Below are 18,553 nucleotides of genomic sequence, written 5' to 3'. Positions count from 1 at the left end.
ACAAAGTTGTGCATTCATGTCATTCGGATGGCTTTTTGACCTCACTGCGGGCTGGGGTTGTGCAGAGATGGTGGTGGGTAGTGTGTTGCTGGATGGCGTCGAGGGCACTTGCATCGAGGGCTGCATCGTGGTGCAGGAGGTCCTCGAAGTGCTCTCTCCAGCGGGCATTGGCAGCCTGTCTTTGATGAGCGCCTCTTCGTTTTTGGCTCTCAGTGGGGTAGGACCTGGGTACTCGAACCGTTGATGTCGCTGATTGTGCTGAAGAAGCCACACAGATTGTGGCTGTCGGCGAGTTGCTGAGTCCCCGGCATTCTTTCCATCCACCATCTGTTCTTTAGGTCACAGGTTCTTTGTTGCCGCCTGGCCTCGAGTTGTTTCCTCTCGCTTGGGTTTTGGTGGAGCTGCCAGTTCAGGAACGCCTTGTGTTTAAGGTTTAGAGGATCCTGGATTCCATCACCGTTCTCGTCGAACCAGTCTTGGTGTTTCCTGGCCGAGGAATATATCTGTGACGTGTCATGCATACTTTAACAGATAGCTGAGGCATTTATTGAATTCCTTCTAAGCTTCTAAATCCTAGGTTGAGAAATGCTGGATGCCAAGGGTTTAGGTGCATCAGTGAAGTGCTGAGTCAGGTGCTTCAATCGGTACACTCCAGGAACGTGAGAGTAGCCAATATAAGGTCAGAGTGAACACACTTTGAGCACCAGAATTGGAATCAACAACTCCAGGAACAGATCCAACATCAACAAGGGTGTGGGTGTGTGAATCAGGTCAAAGCAGACTCCGCCATTTAAATATGCACTTTCCCTTGGGCATGTTAAATCACTCATTTTGGTCTCAAAATCTGACCTCTTGTGATTTTCACTGCAAGAGGCACAGAGCAATGCATGGACAAAAGGACAGTGGAATTCAAAGGAAAGATGGGTGAAAAGATCCCTCATTCGTACTTTGTGCAATTTGTGACATTTAGTGCGCACAGACAGACTAGAACATAAGAAATAGGAACTGTATTATTTTTATACAGGAGGTCATTTGGCCCCTCAAGCCTGCTCCACCATTTAATAAGATCTTGCCTGATCTTTGACTTTAGCTATATCTTCTTACCTTACCCAATATCCTTTGATTCCGCTGCATCCAAAAGTCTGCCTGTCACTGACTTAAATATACTCAACGACGAGCCATTCACAACCCTCTGAGTGAAGAAATTTCTGCTCATCTCAGTTTTAAATGACCATTCCCTTATCTATGGGCGGTACGGTAGCACAGTGGTTAGCACTGTTGCTTCACAGCGCCAGGGACCCGGGTTCGATTCCCGGCTTGGGTCACTGTCTGTGCGGAGCCTGCACGTTCTCCCCGTGTCTGCCGTGGGGTTTCCTCCGGGTGCTCCGGTTTCCTCCCACAAGTCCCGAAAGACGTGCTGTTACGTGAACTGGACATTCTGTATTTTCCCTCTGTGTACCCGAACAGGCGCCGGAGTATGGCGACTAAGGGCTTTTCACAGTAACTTTGTTGCAGTGTTAATGTAAGCCTACTTGTGACAATAATAAGGATGATTACAATTGAGACAATGACCCTTAAGTTCTAAACTCTCCAGCCATGGGAGAAGCAGCCTTTCAATACATACTTTGTCCATCCCCTTAAGAATTTCATGTTTCAATGAGAGCCATTGTCATTCTTCTAAACTCCAGGTAATGTAGGCCTAGTTTACTCTGTTTGACATTCCAAGATCCAGTCCAGGGCAAGTACCTTCTTCCTTAGAAAGAAGTCGAAATTGTGCACAATATTCCAGGGGTAAACTCACCAAAACTAATTGTAGCATCCACACTTCATTTTATATTCCCAATCCCATTTGCTTTCCTGATTATTTGCCTTGCTTGCGTGTGACTTGCATACTGAACCATCCAGCTCCCTGCACATATGACTCTTCATGGGGTCCTGAAGTCATATTCTCTCCCACTCTCACCACCTGCCATTGGCGTGTGTTAGAAGGATTTACCAGTTGATCCCAGTTTGATTTACCAGTTGTTTGACTGTGTTATGAACACGCTTTCCCTCGGCCGTCAAGTCCTGGGGTGGGACTTGAACCCATCGCTTCCGGCTCAGAGGCAAGGACACCACACACTGCGCCACAGAGATCGAAACACATAAATATACCTAAAGTCATACGCGCACACACACAGTGGTCTGACATACTCACCATTGGCAATTCTTGAAGTCGCTTAAACTCAGGTTTCCCTTGGTTTGAATATTTCACAGCAGTAATGAGCACCCCAGCAATTAAAATTACCACCAGGATTACAATAAGAACAATTAGTCCAAAACCTAGAGTCCGGGGTTTGGGGGCACCAGCTAGAATAAAGGCAGAATAATATTAAATAAGACAGATAATGCACACGGTGACATACACATGCAGACACATTCAGTCCAAGTGAAGGGCGAATTGGGATTGTGGATGACAAATTAATTTGGAAAGGTGCAATGTTGTGATAAGAAATAATGGAGAGGTCTCGACCTTTCAGGCATTGACACAAGTGGAGAAATCAGGACAAGGTTTATGAGCAGTTCCATAATAGCGAGAATAATGTTTGGGGTTACATTTACAGGATAATTGATCACAAGACTGGACACAATATTTTCTCCTGTACAATACCTGGTATTAGAATATTGTATACAGTGTTGGTGTCCTCATACATTGAGACTTTGGAAAGAGTGCAGGGGAACGCCACAAGGTTAATCCCCAATGTCAGGCATCTTAGTGACTGAGATCAACGAAATGAGTTGGGTCTTTACACTTTGCCGAAGAGGAGACTCCGGGAAGATCTGGATTGAGGTGGATGAAGGGAATAGATTGTGACCCTGCTGACAATCTCTTCCAATGAAATCGGTTAAAGAGGACCCTGGTAGGGCAGCACGGTGGCTCAGTGGGTTAGCCCTGTTGCCTTACGGCGCCAAGGTCCCAGGTTCGATCCCGGCCCTGGGTCACTGTCCGTGTGGAGTTTGCACATCCTTCCCGTGTTTGTGTGGGTTTCGCCCCCACAACCCAAAGATGTGCAGGGTAGGTGAATTGGCCACGCTAAATTGCCCCTTAATTGGAAAAAGTGAATTGGGTACTCTAAATTTATAAAATAAAAAGAGGACCCTGGTCACAATTTGAAGCTGTGTGCAGTCAGGTTCAGGCTGGACGTCAGCTGGCGGTTCAATTCTCAGAGATAGTGGCGTTGTCAGCTCATGCAGAGTGAACACTGATTTACCAAATCCCTTTGAGTGAAAGGTGGGCCTGCCTCTGGCTGGGGAGGTGGCCCGGTTACAGGGCTCGGGAATGGATGTGTCAGGCGACGTGTGAGAGTGTCACAAAATAAAAGAGGAAAGGATTTATGATATCTTGACATACCCACTGGCGTTAACTCTGTTGTCTTTGTATTGGTGGACAGAACAGTAGCTGACAGGAAGAAGGAATAGTGCAGAGATAAGTGTAAAACATAGATTACAATCTTATTAACAACAACTTTTTCGGGAGCGGGAGAGAGAGAGGGAGCCGGAGCGCAGTGAGTGCAGCTTGGGATTCAGGTAGGTGTTTAAACTTGCCCCCAGGTTCCAGCGGCCTTCATTTCCGGGAGAGAGAGAGGGAGCCGGAGCGTAGCGAGTGCAGCTTGGGATTCAGGTAGGTATTTAAACTTGCCCCCAGGTTCCAGCGGCCTTCATTTCCGGGAGCGGGAGAGAGAGAGGGAGCCGGAGTGCAGCTTGGGAATCAGGTAGGTGCTCAAGTGTTTGATTTTTACCTCTATTTAAGTTGGGCGGTTGCTAAACCCGAGACACGACACTTGTAGTGCCTCCCACCCTTCCACCTCTTCTTTTATCCGCAAGTTATAGCTTCAGATTTTCAGCGGGAGCAGTGTCCAGGGGTCTGACGGGAAGGTAAGTAGCTGGGAGAAATTTAACTCTTCGTGGATTGGTAAGTATTGAGATTGGTAAGTAAAATCCTTATTCCTTTCACTTATTCATTATTTGATATTATATTTGTAATCAGTTAGGGTAAAGTGTAAAAATGGCAGGAGATCCCAGACCCGTGTTATGCTCCTCGTGCTCAATGTGGGAGTTCAGGGACGCGGCCGATGCCCCTGACTCCTTCATATGCGGGAAGTGTGTCCAGCTACAGTTCCTGTTAGACCGCATGACGACTCTGGAGCTGCGGATGGACTCACTTTGGATCATCCGCGATGCTGAGGAGGTCGTGGATAGCACGTTCAGTGAGTTGGTCACACCGCAGATTAGGGTTGGCGAGGGAGACTGGGAATGGGTGACCAAAAGGCAGAGAAAGAGCAGGAAGGCAGTGCAGGTGTCCCCTGCGGTCATCTCCCTCCAAAACAGGTATACCGTTTTGGATACTGTTGGGGGAGATGACTCACCAGGGGAAGGCAGTAGTAGCCAGGCTCATGGCACCATGGCTGGCTCTGCTGCACAGAAGGGCGGGAAAAAGACTGGTAGGGCTATAGTCATAGGGGATTCAATCGTAAGGGGAGAAGACAGATGTTTCTGTGGTCAAAAACGAGACTCCCGAATGGTATGTTGTCTCCCGGGTGCACGGGTCAGGGACGTCGCAGATAGGCTGCAGGACATACTGAAGGGGGAGGGTGAACAGCCAGTTGTCATGGTGCATATAGGCACCAACGATATAGGTAAAAAACAGGATGAGGTCCTACAATCAGAATTTAGGGAGTTAGGAAATAAGTTAAAAAGTAGGATCTCAAAGGCAGTAATCTCAGGATTGCTACCAGTGCCACGAGACAGTCAGAGTTGAAATTCAAGAATAGTCAGAATGAATACGTAGCTTGAGAGATGGTGAGGGAAGGAGTGGTTCAGATTTTTGGGACATTGGAACCGGTTCTGGGGGCGGTGGGACCATTACAAATCGGATGGTCTACACCTGGGCAGGACTAGAATCAATGTCCTGGGGGTGCTTTTGCTAACACTGTTGGGGAGGTTTTAAACTAATGTGGCAGGGGAATGGGAACCAGATTAGGAAGTCAGAGATCAGTAAAGAGGCAGCAACTAAAGCCAGTAAGGTACTAGATAATAAACTCAATGTGACTAAGGGGAAGAGTAGACGGGGAAGAGATGATGAATGCAAAGGGACAGGTGGTCTGAGGTGCATTTGTTTCAATGCGAGAAGTGTAGCAGGTAAGGCAGATGAACTTAGGGCTTGGATTGGTACCTGGGAATATGACGTTATTGGTATTACGGAGACTTGGTTGAGGGAAGGGCAAGACTGGCAACTAAATACCCCAGGGTATAGATGCTTCAGGAGGGATAGAGAGGGAGGTAAAAGGGGTGGAGGAGTTGCATTACTGGTCAAGGATGATATCACAGCTATGATTAAGAAGGGCACGATGGAGGATTCAAGCACTGAGGCAATATGGGTAGAGCTAAGAAATAGGAAGGGTGCACTAACATTTTTGGGACTTTACTACAGGCCTCCCAAAAGCGAGCGTGAAGTAGAGGTACAAATATGTAGACAGATTACAGAAAAATGTAGGAACAATACGGTGGTCGTGATGGGAGATTTTAACTTCCCCAACATTGAATGGGACTCATGTAGTGTTGGAGGCGTAGATGGAGCAGAATTTGTAAGGAGCATCCAGGAGAGTTTTTTAGAGCAGTATGTAAATAGGCCAACTCGGGAAGGGGCCATACTGGACCTGGTATTGGGGAATGATCCCGACCAGGTGGTTAAATTTTCAGTCGGTGATTACTTTGGGAATAGCGATCACAATTCCGTAAGTTTTAGAATACTCATGGACAAAGACGAGAGTGGTCCTAAAGAAAGAGTGCTAAATTGGGGAAAGGCCAAGTATAACAAAATTCGGCAGGAGCTAGGGAATGTGGATTGGGAGCAGCTCTTTAAGGTTAAATCCACATTTGAAATGTGGGAGTCTTTTAATGAAAGGTTGATTAGCGTGCAGGACAGACATGTCCCTGTGAAAATGAGGGATAGAAATGGCAAGATTAGGGAACCATGGATGACGGGTGGAATTGTGAGACTAGCTAAGATGAAAAAGGAAGCATACATAAGATCTAGGCGACTTAAATCTGATGAAGCTTTGGAGGAATATCGGGAAAGTAGGACAAATCTCAAACGCGCAAATATCTTTGGCTAACAGGGCTAAGGAAAATCCCAAAGCCTTTTATTCATATATAAGGAGCAAGAGGGTAACTAGAGAAAGGATTGGCCCACTCAAAGACAAAAGAGGGAATTTATGCGTGGAGTCAGAGGAAATGGATGAGACTCTTAATGAGTACTTTGCATCAGTATTCACCAAGGAGAGGGACATGACGGATCTTGAGGCTAAGGATGGATGTTTAAATACTCTAGGTCAAGTCAGCATAAGGAAGGGGGAAGTTTTGGGTATTCTAAAAGGCATTAAGGTGAACAAGTCCCCAGGTCCGGATGGGATCTATCCCCGGTTACTGAGGGAAGCGAGGGAAGAAATAGTTGGGGCCTTAACAGATATCTTTGCAGCATCCTTGAGCATGGGTGAGATCCCGGAGGACTGAAGAATTGCTAATGTTGTTCCTTTGTTTAAGAAGGGTAGCAGGGATAATCCAGGGAATTATAGACCTGTGAACGTGACGTCAGTGGTAGGCAAACTGTTGGAGAAGATACTGAGGGATAGGATCTATTCATATTTGGAAGAAAATAGACTTATCAGTGATGGGCAGCATGGTTTTGTGCAGGGAAGGTCATGTCTTATAAACCTAATAGAATTCTTTGAGGAAGTGACAACGTTAATTGATGAGGGAAGGGCTGTAGATGTCATACACATGGACTTCAGTAAGGCGTTTGATAAAGTTTCCCATGGCAGGTTGATGGAAAAAGTGAAGTCGTATGGGGTTCAGGGTGTACTAGCTAGATGGATAAAGAACTGGCTGGGCAACAGGAGACAGAGCAGTGGTGGAAGGGAGTGTCTCAAAATGGAGAAAGGTGACTAGTGGTGTTCCACAGGGATCCATGCTCGGGCCACTGTTTGTGATATACATAAATGATCTGGACAAAGGTATAGGTGGTCTGATTAGCAAGTTTGCAGATGATACTAAGATTGGTGGAGTTGCAGATAGCGAGGAGGACTGTCAGAGAATACAGCAAAAATATAAATAGATTGGCGAGAAATGGCAGATGGAGTTCAATACAGGCAAATGTGAGGTGATGCATTTTGGAAGATCTAATTCAAGAGCGGTCTATACGGTCAATGGAAGAGTCCTGGGGAAAATTGATGTACAGAGAGATCTGGGAGTTCAGGTCCATTGTACCCTGAAGGTGGCAACGCAGGTCGATAGAGTGGTCAAGAAGGCATACAGCATGCTTACCTTCATCGGACGGGGTATTGAGTACAAGAGTCGGCAGGTCATGTTACAGTTGTATAGGACTTTGGTTAGGCTACATTTGGAATACTGCGTGCAGTTCTGGTCACCACGTTACCAGAAGGCTGTGGATGCTTTAGAGAGGGTGCAGAGGAGGTTCACCAGGATGTTGTCTGGTATGGAGGGTGCTAGCTATGAAGAAAGGTTGAGTAGATTAGGATTGTTTTCGTTGGAAAGACAGAGGTTGAGGGGGTACCTGATTGAGGTCTACAAAATTATGAGAGGTATGGACAGGGTGGATAGCAACAAGCTTTTTCCAAGAGTGGGGGTGTCAATTACAAAGGGTCACGATTTCAAGGTGAGAAGGGGAAAGTTTAAGGGAGATGTGCGTGGAAAGATTTTTACGCAGAGGGTGGTGGGTGCCTGGAACGCTTTGCCAGCGGAGGTGGTAGAGGCGGGCACAATAGCATCATTTAAGATGCATCTAGACAGATATATGAACGGGCGGGAAACAGAGGGAAGTAGATCCTTGGAAAATAGGTGACAGGTTTAGATAAAGAATCTGGATCGGCGCAGGCTGGGAGGGCCGAAGGGCCTGTTCCTGTGCTGTAATTTTCTTTGTTCTTTGTTCTAAACAGACGTGTTGGTGAATTAATTACCCCTGATTATATTTACAGCATCTTACACACCACCCTGACCTGGAACAACAACAACCTCCATTTAAATAGCACCTTCAGCATTGTAAAATGCTCCACAGGAATGATTATTTGACACCAGGCCAAGGAGATATTGGGACCGATGACCAAAAAAATCAAATAGGTAGGTTCAACGAGCGTCTTAAAGGGAGGATAGAGAAATAGAGAGGTTAAGGGAAGAACTGCCGGAGTTTAGGGCCCAGGCCACTAAAGGGTCAGCCCCGCGACTAAAGGGATTAAAGTTGGAGATGGCCTAGATTAGAGGCCCGAATCAGAAGAGCTGAGAGATAATAGAGGGGCGTAGGGGCTAGACGAGGTTACAGAGATTGAGGGGAGTTGGAAAACAAGGATGAAAATGTTAAAATTGGGCTGTTGCCAGGCCGAGGCTGGATATGGATCAGCGGGAACAGTGGGTGATGGATGAACAGAGGTCAACGGCATTAAGGGATGTCATGTGGTCATTGCAGCGTTGGCTTCCTGAGCGAGGGTTGAAATTTTAATTCAGGTCCCAGCCCCAACTCCATCAACAATCCCCCACCCCACCCACCCTCAGGAGTGACCTGTGCCTCCCATCATCCCCTTCACAGTTGGCATTCCTTTCTGATAGTAATAAACCAAGTCTAGAACACGCTGTACTCTTGGGAACCTGGCATGTGAGCAGAATCTGATTAAAGCTCACACACCCTTCATTTTATTATAGGGCCGCTGCCTGGGATGGGAAGTGGCTGTGTACCACTTGACATGATGTTTTTTTTTTTTAAAGATTTTTATCAAAGTTTCCACAAAATATCAACAACAAAATGTAAAAGGAACCCAATAGAATTAAATATAAAACAAAACAACCCAGTGTCCCCCTCCCCCTAGACATAAATAATAAATTAACACCCGCCGAAACTCATAGCAAACAGATCAAATATATACTCCCCCTCGGATCCCCCAATACAGACAAACAAAAATAAAATAGACCCCCCCCCCTCCCCCCGGGTTGCTGCTGCTGCTGACCAATGTCTACCGTTCTGCCAGGAAGTCCAAGAACGGTTGCCACCGCCTGAAGAACCCTTGCACCGATCCCCTTAAGGCAAATTTCACCCTCTCCAATTTAATAAGCCCCGCCATAGCGTTGATCCAGGATTCCACGCTTGGGGGCCTCGCATTCTTCCACTGAAGAAGAATCCTTCGCCGGGCTACCAGGGACGCAAAAGCCAGAATACCGGCCTCTTTCGCCTCCTGCACTCCCGGCTCCTCTGCAACCCCAAATATTGCCAGCCCGGTTTGACCCTGGATCCTACCACCCTCGACACCGTCCTCGCTACGCCCTTCCAAAATTCCTCCAGCGCTGGGCATGCCCAGAACATATGGGTGTGGTTTGCTGGGCTCCCTGAGCACCTAACACACCTGTCCTCACCCCCAAAAAAACCGGCTCATCCATGTCCCGGTCATGTGTGCCCTGTGCAGCAGCTTAAACTGTATGAGGCTGAGCCTCGTGCACGAAGAGGAAGAGTTCACCCTTCCTAGGGCATCTGCCCACGTCCCCTCCTCAATCTCCTCCCCCAACTCCTCCTCCCACTTAGCTTTCAGCACCTCCATCGAGGCCTCCTCCTCCTCCTGCATCACCCGGTATGTTGCCAACATCTTCCCCTCTCCAACCCACGCCCCCGAGAGCCCCCTGTCCTGTACCGTGCGTGGCGGCAGCAGCGGGAATTCCACCACTTGCCGCCTGGCAAACGCCCTTACCTGTAGGTACCTAAAGGCGTTTCCCGGGGGGAGCCCATACTTCTCCTCCAGCTCACTTAGGCTCGCGAACTTCCCATCCACAAACAGGTCCCCCAACTTTCTTATCCCTGCCCTGTGCCACCCCGAAAACCCTCCATCTATTCTCCCTGGGACAAACCGGTGGTTCCACACCGAGGCTCCCACTTCCCCACGTGCCGCCTCCATTGCCCCCAGATTTTGAGGGCAGCCGCCACCACCGGGCTCATGGTATACCTCATTGGAGGGAGCGGCAGCGGCACCGTTGCCAGCGCCTCCAGACTCGTACCCTCACAAGACGCCGTCACCAGCCTCTTCCATGCCGCCCCCTCCCCCTCCATCACCCACTTGCGCACCATCGTCGCATTGGCGGCCCAGTAGTACCCACACAGGTTGGGCAGCGCCAGCCCACCCCCCATCGTTACTCCGCTCCAGGAACACCCTTCTCGCCCTCGGATACCCTCACCCCCACACAAACCCCATTATACTCCTGTTGACCCGCCTAAAGAAGGCCTTCGGGATAAGAATGGGGAGGGACTGGAACAGGAACAAAAACCTTGGGAGCACCGTCATCTTGACTGACTGCACCCTACCCGCCAGGGACAGCGGCAACGTGTCCCACCTCTTAAACTCCTCCTCCATTTGCTCCACCAGTCTCGTGAAATTAAGTCTAACCAGGGTCATCCAGCTCTTGGCCACCTGGACCTCCGCCCTTTTCAGTGGGAGCTCGCCAATCCCCCTCACCTGGTCCCCTGGGTGAACCACAAACAACTCGCTCTTCCCCATGTTGAGCTTGTACCCTGAGAAATCCCCAAACTCCCTGGGGATCCTCATTACCTCCGGCATTCCCCCCACAGGGTCCGCCACATATAGCAGCAAGTCGTCCGCATAGAGCAACACCCTATGCTCCTCCCCACCCCGCACCAGCCCCCTCCAGTTCCTCGACTCCCTCCGTGCCATAGCCAGGGGTTCAATCGCCAGCGCAAAGAGCAGGGGGGACAATGGACACCCCTGCCTCGTCCCTCGATGCAATCGAAAGTACTCAGACCTCCTCTTGTTCGTGGCCACACTCGCCATCGGGACCTCGTACAACAGCCTAACCCACCTGACAAACCTCTCCCCAAACCAAACCTCTTCAGCACCTCCCACAAGTACCCCCACTCTACACTATCGAAGGCCTTCTCAGCGTCCATCGCCGCCACTATCTCCGCCTCCCCCTCCCTCGCCGGCATCATAATAACGATCAGGAGCCTCCGCACATTCGTGTTCAACTGCCTCCCCTTCACGAACCCCGTCTGGTCTTCGTGGATGACCTGCGGTACACAATCCTCAATTCTTGTGGCTAAGACCTTCGCCAGCACCTTGGCATCTACATTTAACAATGAAATCGGCCTGTAAGACCCACACTGCAGGGGATCCTTGTCCCACTTCAGGATCAAGGAGATCAGTGCCCGGGACATCATCGTGGGCAACGCCCCCCCCCCCCCCCCCCCCCCCCTCCCTTGAAGGTCCTAACCAGCAACTGGCCCAACAGGTCCACATGTTTTTTGTAAAATTCGACCGAGAAACCATCCGGCCCCGGTGCCTTCCCCGCCTGCATGCTCCCTATTCCATTGGCCAGCTCCTCCAACCCAATCGGGGCCCCTAGTCCCGCCACCAGTCCCTCCTCCACCTTCAGGAACTTCAGTTGGTCCAGAAAGCGGCCCATCCCTCCCTCCAGTGGGGGCTCGGATCGATACAGTTCCTCATAAAAGTCCCTGAAGACCCCATTGATGCCAACCCCACAACGCACCACACTCCCCCCCCCCCCCCCCCCCATCCTTAACTCCCCCGATCACCCTAGCTGCATCCCGCTTCCGAAGCTGATGCGCCAGCATCCGACTTGCCTTTTCCCCATACTCATAAAACACCCCCTGGGCCTTTCTCCACTGCGCCTCCGCCTTCCTGGTGGTCAACAGGTCGAATTCGGCCTGGAGGCTATGCCTCTCCCTCAAAAGTCCCTCCTCCGGACCCTCCGCGTACCTCCTGTCTACCCTCACCATCTCCCCACCAGCCTCTCCCTCTGCTCTCTCCTCTCCTTGTGGGCCCTAATGGAGATCAGCTCTCCCCTAACCACCGCCTTCACCTCCTCCCAGACCATCCCCACTCGGACCTCCCCGTTATCGTTGGCCTCCAGGTATCTCTCTATGCTTCTTCGGACCCTCTCGCTCACCTCCTCGTCCGCCAGCAGCACCACCTCCAAGCGCCACAACGGGCGCTGGCCCCTCTCCTCCCCCTCTCCAGGTCTATCCAATGCGGGGCGTGATCCGAAATGGCTATCGCCGAGTACTCGGTATCCTCTACTTTTGCAATCAGCGCCCTGCTCATAATAAAAAAGTCGATCCGGGAATAGGCCTTATGAACGTGTGAGAAGAATGAAAATTCCCGAGCCCCCAGCCTTGCAAATCTCCAAGGGTCCACCCCTCCCATCTGGTCCATAAACCCCATCAGCACTTTAGCCGCCGCCGGCCTCCTACCCGTCCTAGACCTGGAGCGATCCAGTGCCGGATCCAACACCATGTTAAAGTCCCCCCCCCCCATTTTCAGGCCCCCCACTTCCAAGTCCGGGATCCGACCCAACATGCGCCGCATAAAACCCGCATCGTCCCAGTTTGGGGCGTACACGTTGACCAGCACCACCCTCTCCCCTTGCAGCTTACCACTTACCATTACGTACCGGCCGCCGTTGTCTGTCACAACGTTCGACACCTCGAACGACACCCTCTTTCCCACCAAGATCGCCAACCCCCGATTTTTGGCACCAGCCCCGAATGAAACACCTGGCCTACCCACCCCTTCCTCAATCTTACCTGGTCTGCCACCTTCAGGTGTGTCTCCTGGAGCATGACCACATCTGCCTTCAGCCCCTTCAGGTGTGCGAACACGCGGGCCCGCTTAACCGTCCCGTTCAGCCCCCTTACGTTCCAGGTTGTCAGCCGGATCAGGGGGCTACCCGCCCCCCTCTCCGCCGACTAGCCATAACCCCTCCTCGGCCAGCCACGCGCCCGCACCCCACGCCCGGCCCGCTCCCCACGGCAGCAGACCCCCGTCCCAACACCCTCTACTCGCTCCAGCTCCCCTTTGACCATACCAGCAGCAACCCGGTTCCCCCCCCCCCCCCCCCCCCCCCCCCCCACACCGCCCCCCACACCCCCAACCCCCAGCTAGGAAACCTCCTAACTGCATTGCTCCCCCCATTGCACTCCCGCAAGTCAGCTGACTCCTGCTGACCCCGGCCGCTCCCGCCTCTCCTTCGACTCCTCCCACTGTGGGACTTCCCCTCCCTCTCCATTACCCAGCAGGCTCTCTGCCTCCCCCTTCCATCCCAAACGCGGGAAAAATCCCGCGCTTTCCCGTCCCAGCCCCGCCCCTCCAGCGCGGGGAAAAGCCCGCGCTTTCCACCTGCATGGCCCCGCCTCCTCTGTCGCAGCTCCTTTTACAGGCCCAGTCCCCTCACCCCCGACTCGGGCCTCCCCCTCCCCCGCGGGGCCCCATCCCCCCTACCGGCCATCCACCCCCTACTCCGTTAACTTGCCCCCCTCCAAGAGCCCACCCGACAGACCCAACCAAAACAGTGCCCAACCCACCCTAACCACCCACACCGAACCAAAACTAAACAAGAACAAAGAACCCCCACTCAAAATGTAACACAACAACAATCCCCGACCATCCCCACGCCGGACCCCCCATCCCGACCCTCAGTTTGTGTCCAGCTTCTCGGCCTGAACAAAGGCCCACGCCCCCTCCGGGGACTCAAAATAATGGCGCGGTCCTTGTAGGTGACCCACAGACGCGCCGGCTGCAACATGCCAAACCTCATCCCCTTCCTGTGCAGCACCGCCTTCGCCCGGTTGTACCCGGCCCTCTTCTTCGCCACCTCCGCGCTCCAGTCCTGATCTACTTGAACCTCCGCAATCTCCCACCTGCTGCTCCTCTCTTTCTTGGCCCACCTGAGTACGCACTACCGATCAGCGAACTGATGAAACCGCGGCGGCTCGTTAGCCTTGGGCCTCCTCGCCAGCACTCTTTGGGCTCCTTCCAGCTCCAGGGGCCCCTGAAGGACCCCACTCCCATCAGCGAGTTTAACATGGTGACCACATAGGCCCCCACGTCCGACCCCTCCAGCCCCTCCGGAAGGCCCAGGATCCGCATATTCTTCCGCCTCGACTGATTCTCCATCTCCTCGAACCGTTCCTGCCATTTCTTGTGGAGCACCTCGTGCGCCTCCACCTTTTCTTTTGTCGGACCTCGCAGATCTCCACCCCTTTGGCCGTCTGGGTCTCCTGCAGCTTATCAATAGAAGCCTTCATCGGCTCCAGCTGGTCTGCTTTGAGCTCCCTGAAGCAGCGCTGGATAACCTCCTGCTGCTCCTGCGCCCACTGCATCCACGTTGCCTGGTCCCCGCCCGCCGCCATCTTGCTCTTCTTCCCTCGCACTTTCTTTGGCTTCACCACCACTTTTTTAGTCGCCCCGCTCCTGGTTCAAGCCATACACTGTCGGGGGAATGTTGCAGTCTTCTTCCCACACCGGGAAATGTCGAAAAAATTCCCGTTGGGGGCCCTGAAAAGAGCCCAAAAGTCCGTTCCAAACGGGAGCTGCCGAACGTGCGACTTAGCTCCGCATAGCCGCAACCGGAAGTCCACTTGACGTGATGTTAAAATTTCCAGGGACAAGCATTGTGTTCTCGTCGACTGGAAGTTTGATAAACAATCTTAGAAGGCCAAACGCGCTACCACAGGGTATGGTTGAGGAGAATGGTTCTAGATAAACACATAAGGCAGAAAGGAATAGAAGGGCCTGTGGATAAGATGTGATGAAGCTGGGCAGGAAGAAGCTCAGGTGAAGCATAAATGCTAGAATAAACCAGTTGGGTTGAATGGCCTATTTCTGGGCTATAAGCCACAGAAATCCACAGAGTTCCTACAGTGCAGAAGTAGGCCATTCGGCCCATCGAGTCTGCACTGACCCTCCGAAAGAGGGTCTACCTAGGCCCACTCACCTGCCCTATTCCCTTAACGTCACCTAACCTGCACATCTTTGGACACCAAAGGTCAATTTAGCACAGCCTATCCATCCAGCCTGCACATCTTTGGACTGTGGGAGGAAACCAGAGCACCCGGAGGAAACTTGAGCAGACACGGGGAGAACGTGCAGACGCCACACAGACAGTCACCCAAGGCCGGAATTGAACCTGGGTCCCTGGCCCTGTGAGGCAGCAGTGCTAACCACTGTAAATTTATATTCATCAGTTTCTTCACTTTCAGTAATGTTTGCATTATTTCTGTCCTGTTGTCATATTCAAAGTTGAACCGAGGAGTTCTCGCCTGGGTCCAGGTCAATATTTACCCCTCCATGGGTTAGCCCTGCTGCCTCACGGCGCCGAGATCCCAGGTTCGATCCCGGCTCTGGGACACTGTCCGTGTGGAGTTTGCACATTCCCCCCGTGTTTGCGTGGGTTTCGCCCCCACAACCCAGGGTAGGTGAATTGACCACGCTAAATTGCTCCTTAATTGGAAAAGATTAATTGGGTATTCTAAATTTATTAAAAAATATATTTACCCCTCCACTAACATCAATTATCAAACGAATATCTGTTCATGATCACTTGGTTACCAATGGGATCTTGCTGTGTAATAAATGGTTTCCACATTCCCAATACTACAAAGGTGACTGCGCTTCAAATAGCATTTCATTGGCTGTGAAGCCCTTCGGGATGTCCTGAGGCGCTATAAAAATGCAAACTGTTTCCTTCTTTTGAGGTGTTAAAAACCAGGTGAAATTTTCAGGAAGAAATGTTGTTTTCAGATAAGCTTCACTATGGTTTCAGTCCATAAAACCATAGAATCCGTACTGTGCAGAAGGAGGAGGCCATTCGGCCCATCGAGTCTGCACCGACTCTCTGAAAGAGCCCCTTACCTAGACCCACTGTCCTCCCGCCCTATCCCTGTAACCCCACCTAACGTACACATCCCTGCACACTAAGGGGCAATTTTAGCATGGACTATGCACTTAACCTGCATATTTTAAGTCTGTGGGAGGAAACCGGAGCACCCGGAGGAAACCCACGTCGACATTGGGAGAAAGTGCAAAGTCCACACAGTCACGCAAGGTCGGAATTGAATCCAGGACCCTGGCGCTGTGAGGCAGCAGTGCTAACCACTGAGCCACCTTGCCGCCCAATCATCGGGATAATCATGATGTTGCAAGTGGCACTAACCGCCTGCCCGTACATTTGGAACCCCATTGTTTTCACACTCTCCCACGGTTGGAACTCCTGCAGGCTGGGAAAGTGTTGCACATGTTCACACGCGTGCGTGTGTGAGACACTGACACAATAACACTGGGGCACCAAAGAGCACAGGGTAGGACTCCAAGACTCTCAAGAGGAAGATGTCTGCAGCAGAAAGTTACTCCAGGTAGGGAAAGATGTAACGAGCAAGATTGTGGTTAATGAAAACAGAAAACGCTGGAAAAACTCAGCAGGTTTGGCAGCATCTGTGGAGAGATCAGAGGTAACATTCCGAGGCCGATATGACTCTTCTGCAGAAATTATGGTTAAAGTTAAAGTATGGTTCATTAAAGTCCCCCACCTAGAGTACATTTTTGTCAACTGTGTACCACTAATCTGCCATCTCTGCTGGGTCTGTCCTGTCAGTGGGACATGATGTACTTGTAATATCCCGCACGGGACCTCGAGGGTGGGAATGCTCATCTTCCCCTGCTAGTCCAAACTCCCCTGCTAGGGGCGGGGTATCTCAATTACCCAGTGTACAGATGGTTGGCCAGTAAGGAATGGAAAGGGCAGCATGTGTGGCAGTGGTTAGCACTGGGACTGTGGCGCTGAGGACCCGGGTTCGAATCCCGGCCTTGGGTCACTGTCTGTGTGGAGTTTGTACATTCTCCCCGTGTCTGCGTGGGTTTCAACCCCACAAATATTTGCTGGTTAGGTGGATTGGCCACGCTAAATTGCCCCTTAATTGGAAAAAAAAATAATTGGCTACTCTACATTTATCAAAAAAAAAGGAATGGCACGCAGTGGGATCTCGCAGGAAGTGTGTATTTATCGTTTGTAAATAAAACTTTTTACTCGGTGTGGACGCCCTGGTTCTTATTAAAGTACCCAGGAATAGTGATAGTAGTACCTGGGACATTATCTGTAAGGTATGGTTCCATCAATATGCCTCTGTCAGGCTGCTTGCTTTATTAGTCTGTGGGACAGCTCTCCTAATTTTGGCACAAGCCCCCAGATGCTAGTAAGGAGGACGTTGCAGGGTCAACAGGGATGGATGTGACAATTATCATTTTGCTGCCTAAGTTGATGCGAGGTGGTCCAACCATTTCATTCATTTTTGACTTTATAGTAATTTGTTTCAACTGAGTGGGTTGCTAGGCCATTTCCGAGGACAGTAAAGAGTCAACCACATTGGTATGGCTCTGGTGTCACATGTAGACCAGACCGGGTAAGGATGGGCAGATTTCCTTCCCTAAAGGACATTAGTGAACCAGATGGGTTTTTACGACAATCGACAATGGTTTTGTGGTCATCATTAAACTAGTTTTTAATTCCAGAATTATTAATTGAATTTCAATTCCATCAGCTGCCATTGTGGGAGTTGAACTCATATCCCTCGAGCATTAGCCTGGGCCTCTGGATTACAGTCCAATGACATTACCACTACCCCAGCATCTTCCCCCAAAGCATAAAAAGGATAGAATATTCACAGAAGAATGTAATTCAGCTCATTGTGCTGTCAGTCAAAAACAAACTATCCACTCTAATCCCGCTTTCCAGCTCTTGGTCCATTGCCCAGAACGTCAACTGTGTATCCAATAATTTTTGGAATGTGCTGATAATTTCTGCCACTACCACCCTTTCAAGCAGTGAGTTCTAGACACCAACCAGCCTCTGAAAAGAACCTCCTCAACTTCCCTCTAATCCCTCATCCCTCCACTTTAAATCTGTGTCCCTAGTTATTGATCTCTCTGCTAATGGGAACAGGCCATTGCACTCTATCTCAGCCCCTCACAATTTTATTTGCCTCAATTAAATCTCCCCTCGGACGTCCAATATTTTGGGGGATACTTGCTGAGAAAACAACACTAGCCTCTCACGGGATGTGTGTTTCCAAGAATGTGGTTGGTTCCTTTTTCTGTGCTAGGGGTTTATGTTTTGAGACTGAGTAACGTGCACTGTGTGTGTTTGGGCATTTCGTTTGATTGGCCAAAATATCACATCCACCAACAGCAACCAATAAAACTTTGGACGTGGTAAAGATTCTAGTAGGGGGGCATGGTGGCGCAGTGGTTAGCACTGCTGCCTACGGCGCTGAGGACCCGGGTTCAATCCCGGCCCCGGGTCACTGTCCTTGTGGAGTTTGCACATTCTCTCTGTGTCTGCGTGGGCTTCACCTCCACAACCCAAAGATGTGCAGGGTAGGTGGATTGGCCACACTAAATTGCCCCCTTAATTGGAAAAAAAAGAATTGGGTTCTCGAAATTTATTTAAAAAAAGATTCTAATAGCACATCATACATGGGCCAGTGATGGGCAGCATGATGGCGCAGTGGTTAGCATTGCTGCCTCACGGCACTGAGGTCCCAGGTTCGATCCCAGCTCCGGGTCACTGTCCGTGTGGAGTTTGCACATTCTCCCCATGTTTGCGTGGATTTTGCCCCACAACCCAAAGATGTGTAGGGTAGGTGGATTGGCCACGC

At 50.7% G+C, this 18,553-nt stretch overlaps 1 protein-coding gene across 3 annotated transcripts in view; it reads right to left on the bottom strand.

Annotated features, from left to right (window-relative positions):
- The window catches only part of LOC140395017 (uncharacterized), a 43,393-nt gene that overhangs the window by 8,229 nt on the left and 16,611 nt on the right, over positions 1–18,553 (bottom strand). For 2 of the 3 annotated variants that reach the window (XM_072482328.1, XM_072482329.1), the window contains exons 3-4: positions 3,392–3,439; positions 2,198–2,349 (exon numbers count right to left, since the gene is read on the bottom strand). In XM_072482328.1, coding sequence (XP_072338429.1) covers positions 2,198–2,349; positions 3,392–3,439 — 200 coding nt within the window. The remainder of the gene's footprint in view (positions 1–2,197; positions 2,350–3,391; positions 3,440–18,553) is intronic. The other variant, XM_072482330.1, reaches the window with a different exon arrangement.

This window comes from Scyliorhinus torazame, chromosome 18, assembly GCF_047496885.1.
Source record: "Scyliorhinus torazame isolate Kashiwa2021f chromosome 18, sScyTor2.1, whole genome shotgun sequence".
NCBI lineage: Eukaryota > Metazoa > Chordata > Chondrichthyes > Carcharhiniformes > Scyliorhinidae > Scyliorhinus > Scyliorhinus torazame.
Note: the sequence above shows the minus strand (reverse complement) of the source record. Positions and strands in the feature narration are given on the sequence as shown.